General features: G+C 36.6%; 1 protein-coding gene across 3 annotated transcripts; it reads right to left on the reverse strand.

Moving 5' to 3' along the window:
* LOC131012062 (cold-responsive protein kinase 1-like) lies at positions 1-4765 on the reverse strand. 3 transcript variants are annotated; one of them, XM_057939967.1, is made up of 8 exons: positions 4603-4764; positions 4401-4454; positions 3020-3127; positions 2770-2888; positions 2488-2698; positions 2172-2409; positions 1052-1202; positions 1-605 (listed from the first exon to the last, which is right to left on the reverse strand). In XM_057939967.1, exons 3-8 carry the CDS (start codon positions 3090-3092, stop codon positions 237-239), a joined length of 1161 nt encoding a protein of 386 aa, XP_057795950.1. In that variant the 5' UTR covers positions 3093-3127; positions 4401-4454; positions 4603-4764; the 3' UTR covers positions 1-236. The 3 variants fall into 3 exon arrangements, with proteins under 3 accessions (XP_057795950.1, XP_057795952.1, XP_057795951.1); XM_057939969.1 differs by lacking the exon at positions 3020-3127 and having other exon boundaries at positions 2488-2693; positions 4603-4765; XM_057939968.1 differs by lacking the exon at positions 4401-4454.
* Positions 4766-5478: the final 713 nt, after the last annotated feature.

Here is a 5478-nt window from a genome sequence, read left to right on the forward strand (position 1 = left end):
TTTGTTAATTTAAAAGTGACATTTCAAGAAGGCAAAAAAAATTATCATCACTGAAATACAAAGATTTTAACAAATAACTCCAACAAAAATTGCTACACATCAATCAATATATATATATGAACATGTATGTATCCTAACATCAATCAAAGATCGAGCTCTCTAAGAAGAAAGAGATGGATGAAAAACAATCAAGTTGTTGTCTCTACTCGGCTCGATTCGACTCGACTCAACTCAACTCAATTACTCCGGTCATAGATTGAACCGAAAGTCATGGTACCATGTGACACGTTTGTGTTTGTGGTTTCAAACGGATAAGAGTTATCTTGTGTTCCCGAGCCTATTGATGATCCGCGTGGTTCGTAGCTCGAGCTCGTCAGATCCAGCTCCGTCACTAGCCCCGGCTTCGTGAGCTTCTCCTCATCCACATCTATCTCACCTTCCAGCATTTTCACGACGACAGACATGGCAGGGCGCGTTTTGGGCATAACTTGGGTGCATAGAAGCCCGATCTTGAGGTATTTGCAAGCCTCGTCGATGTTGGAGTCCCCCTCGAGCGATGCATCGGCCAGCTGGAACAGTGCACCCTTCTCGTATAGATTCCACGCCTGAAAAATGGGATAGCAATAGTTTAAATGAAATCGGATCAAATTCCAAATACAAATTGCCAGAAATCGTTTTTCAAGTGTCCCAACGTTTAAACCGTAACAAGTCGGTACCTAATGTTTAGACGGTGTCACAAAAATGCACGGAGGCATATTTCCCGGTCTCGGAAAATCGGCGTGTCCCACCAATGAATCTACTTCTTCACACGCTGGTTTTTCGAGACCAAAAAATGTGGCTCTGGGCATTTTTGTGACACTGCCTAAACATTGGGTATTTAAAATGTTACGGTTCAAAAGTTCGGACATTCTTGAGACGGGTCTGTGTCGTCTCCCGGCATGTACTTATTCGAAATCTCGAAAAAATGGGATTCATCCGATCAAAATAATACAAATAATTCAATTAACACAACAACAACTATAACTGAAACATCAAATAAAAAGGTTCAAACCATTTGAAGGATATTTTGTGCTTCAGCTGGTAATCTCTTGTCTCTGTGGCTTCTTCCGCTGACGATTTCCATTAGGAGAATGCCGAAGCTGTACACATCGGCTTTCCGTGTCAGCTTTCCCCGAATCGCATATTCAGGGGCTAAATAACCGCTGCACACGTCGACTACTAGTAATTACTAAAAAGTTATTAAAAAAAGCATATTCACAATCACATTGTAACATTACAAAATGGATCTAACAACTGATAGGCCGAACTCCTTGAACAATATTCTTAAGTCAACATTTCGACAAATATGTTTAATTTTTACAGTAGCAAATTGGTGAGGTTACAAGCAAGAGCTGCATACAGAAATATATATATATATATATATATATATATATGAACACATAACATCATTTAAGTCGATGAGTGTGTCTTTTTCTATTTCGTTATCAAGATTAGATGGTGATGGTCGAGTCGTTATCTTCATTCTGCAAACCATCTGTGACGACCTATCTTTATAGGTTAATGAGCACAAGCACGAGACAGTTCGGGAAATTATATTAGTTTGTAAGCAGGATTCTTTCTTCACTACCTTTTCACCTAATTTACTCCAATAAAAGGTTACTTGGTTTAAAAAACATCAGCAACTTTGCCCTGATTTCAGTTTTGCATGTGACTTTGCAATCTTGTTCTCAAATACACACTGTTGCAATTTTCTCCTGATTTCACTTTTCAATGAAATTGAAACTAACTTGGTAAATAATTGCATGCTTGAAAAATGTAAAACGACGCCGTTTTATATGCGGGGTGGTATGTCCATGCTAGCAAATTACGGTGCTAAGTCAGGTTCAATTTGATTGAAAAGTGAAATCAGGGGAATTTTTTACAAACAGTGTAAAGTCTGTGTAGCAAAATTTAAAAGCCACGTGCAAAAACCATAATCAGGGCAAATTTCGTGTATATCAAGCCAATTAACCCCCAAAAAATATAGACAAATTAGACACATTAAGCTTTACATTATCATCCACTTCCCCTATTTGAATGGCCCTTATTACTGAAATAACAAATAAAACACAGTAATGCGTCCAATTCCAAAGCTCATCAAATAGAAATGGGATGGGAATTCACCAACTTACTGTGTCCCAGCAATGCGTGTGCTGACATGAGTTGCGGAGGTTGGGAAAAGCTTTGCAAGACCGAAATCCGAAATCTTTGCCGTGAAATCTTTGTCGAGGAGTACATTGCTCGCTTTAATATCTCTGTGGATGATATGAGGCCGGACTTCTTCGTGGAGGAAGGCGAGGCCTCGTGCCACCCCTATGCAGATCTGAGAGCGTATTTTCCACGTGAACTGAACACTACTGAGGCGTCCTCCTACATTACGAGCTAATTAGAATCCTCTAGAAATACCATAGCAAAATTAAAATGTTTACGACAGACAGGAAAGCTTACCTAGAAGAGTTCGAGCAAGGCTGTTATTTTCAAGATAGCCGTACACCAAGATTCTCTGGTCCCCTTCCGTGCAGCAACCGCACAACTTGACGAGGTTCTCATGTTCGACTCCTGATATGGTCACTATCTCGTTTAGGAATTCCTTCACGCCTTGCTCCGACTGGGCAGAGAGAACCTTTATTGCTACTAATGTGTCATCTTTTAGCCTTCCCTACAAGTTTGAACGAGCATTTAGTCAAATGATCAAAGCATGAAAAAGACAATGTTAAGATACACGATTACCTTGTAGACCGAACCAAAGCCGCCTTCACCAATCTTGTTCGACGCATTGAAATTTTGAGTAGCTATTTGTAGTTCTTTGTAACTGTATAGCTTAGCATCCTGAACACTTGAAAAAATTTCTGCATTTGGTTTTCGAATTCCATTAGAATTTGTTTTTCTTCTGCATGCGATGAATAAAGAGAAGCCAAAAGATGTATCGAGGCCTTTGTGCACGATGACTATCCCACTCCCCAAAATATGGACAGTCTACCTTCGTTAATATCTGTGGTTCGTTTGGATGGGGAAGGTGTTTTGTGCCAAAAGCAAACGGTGAAGCAACTCATCCCAACAATCTCTATATGTCCATTAAAACTGCAATCTAAATATACATTTGTAACTAATGTTAACAAACTTCACAAAATCATTTATCTTCGCTAGGGAATAAAAAGAAAGTTGAGATATTCTGAGCCATTTACAAAAGGTACAACTAGATTCACACTTTACAATAAGATGAAGAGAAACTGTGGATCATAGCAACAAATTCAAGAAATTCAAGTATAAACTAGATATGCTTAGGGACTTTTTTGACAGAAGCTACTCTACAAAATGCAATCTCGCAATTATAAACGAAGTCCAAAAAAAAAGGGAACAACCTTCTTATACTTCCTTCACTTTATGCAACAATCCAAAAGCGACATCACAATATTATTTCTCTCAACAAAAACTATTTTCTTATCCCCTTCTCAAGATCAACAACTCCCTAAGGAGTCGTTTACCATTGAGGAATAACCTAAGGAGGCATTTGGTTTGAGTGATAAGATATGATTAATAAAACAATCCAATTTAATCAAATGTATGGTTTGCATGATTAGGCATATGATAGATAACTCGGCTCGCACTCTAATCATCCAATTAAATGATTATTTATCACCCCAAAGTTGGGTTGATTATTTAATCATCCCTCAATCTTATCTATTCCATCTACCAAACAAATGCATGTAAAGTGACAAAAATAATATAGGTTAATCTACAATTTGAGTTATTTTGCTTGATTAAATATTGAAAGGGGTAGGGTTAGACAAATCCTAGTGATTAAGATGAAAAATATTCAATCACGTGTGAAGATTACAGTAAGCAACAGAAAAAAGGTTAAAACTCTAAGCTACCTCATACTCCCTCCGTCCCATTTGTATTGGCCCCTTACTTTTGGGCACGGAGATTAAGAAAGTCTTTAGTTATGAGTTAAGTAGGTGAAGTGCTTTACTTTTGCCCATTTACGAGTCCTTATTTTTGCTATTTTAAGAAAGGGGTCAATACAATTGGGACAATCCAAAATGGCAAGGGGGCCAATACAAATGGGACGCAAGGAGTACAACAATAGGGGAGAGAGAGAGAGAATGACAGCAATATAATTATAAATAAACAAACCATTATGTAATAGGAAAAATATGGAAACTTTAAAGAAATCACATAACTGGAAAATTGAAAATTGTGAACAAGAAGAAAAAGAAAAACTTTCAACCCAAGTAAAAGTCTCACAACTAGAAGCTGAAGATATAGCTTAGAAAGGGAGAAGAACATGCTATCATCACTGTATCATATATACAACACTAAACAGAAACAATACATATAAACAGTCAGAGAAAACAAACCATTATGTTATAGGACCAATAAGAAACCTTTCACGAATTCCCATCGATGGAAAACTGTGGAAAAAAAAAAAAACTTTAAAGTCAAGTACAACTCCCAGAAACATAAATTGAAGACACAATTGAGTAGGGGGGAAAATGATGACCCATCATCGCACTGAACATAATAATTCAAGATGAGAGAGAGAGAGAGGGGAGAGCTGACCTCGGACTAGTAGGGATTGAAACTACGGATTTGGGAGAAAGAGTTGGAAGAATCTGTTGACACACAACAGAATTTGGAAACGCGCCAAAGACTTCTGACTGTTTCGGTGCACCATCAAAACAACACAAATCCAACAATGGGACACAAATTTCTCATTTTCTTGCTATTTATTTATTTTTATTTTTATTGGCCCTACTCTACTACTTATTACTTACTTCCCCAGCTACTTGTGTGCTTTTATGACTAGTATTCCTAACTCTCCGTATTTTTATTTGCGCATATTTTTCATTTTTTATATATTTTTTTAATTTGTACATATTTTATTTTTGAATATTATTTTATACATAATTTTCACAATTTTATCCCTAACTTAACTTATTTATAATCTATTTAACAATATCTTTAGGGCTCGTTTGATACGAGTGATTAAGGTGTATAATACCTATGACATTCTAACATTTTATTTGATAAGAAGTAATACGAAATACGGGGATCTTTATAAATTAAAAGTCCAAAAATATTACTTAAAAAAAAGTTTAAAAATATTATATTGATTTGAGAGATTATGTATGCCACCTATGGAGGTGGTATATGTAATACAAATCTTAATTATACTCCTTCCGCCCGCTTCAAATGGCCCAAAAAATTTCGGCACGAAGATTAAGAAATGTGTGATAAAGGTGTAAAGTGATGGTGGGACCATCCAAAAAGTAGTGTTAAATATTTCTAAATTTGGGTTGGGTCATTTGAAGTGAGACAACCCAAAGTAGAAATAAGGTCATTTGAAGCGGGACGGAGAGAGCAACTATTATTAACTTTATATAATCTCAATACATCATACCAAACAACATATTAGTATATTACAAATATTTTAAC

Source organism: Salvia miltiorrhiza, chromosome 2 (assembly GCF_028751815.1).
Source record: "Salvia miltiorrhiza cultivar Shanhuang (shh) chromosome 2, IMPLAD_Smil_shh, whole genome shotgun sequence".
Classification (NCBI taxonomy): Eukaryota; Viridiplantae; Streptophyta; class Magnoliopsida; order Lamiales; family Lamiaceae; genus Salvia; species Salvia miltiorrhiza.

Bases quoted from the DNA above. Each gene is read 5' to 3' on its own strand.
- LOC131012062 (XM_057939968.1), bottom strand. From the start codon at position 3,092: ATGAGTTGCTTCACCGTTTGCTTTTGGCACAAAACACCTTCCCCATCC. The intron at 2,889-3,019 runs GTAGACTGTCCA...AACCAAATGCAG, and splicing joins AACCACAGATATTAACGAAG to AAATTTTTTCAAGTGTTCAG. The intron at 2,410-2,487 runs GTAAGCTTTCCT...CTCGTAATGTAG, and splicing joins CCTTGCTCGAACTCTTCTAG to GAGGACGCCTCAGTAGTGTT.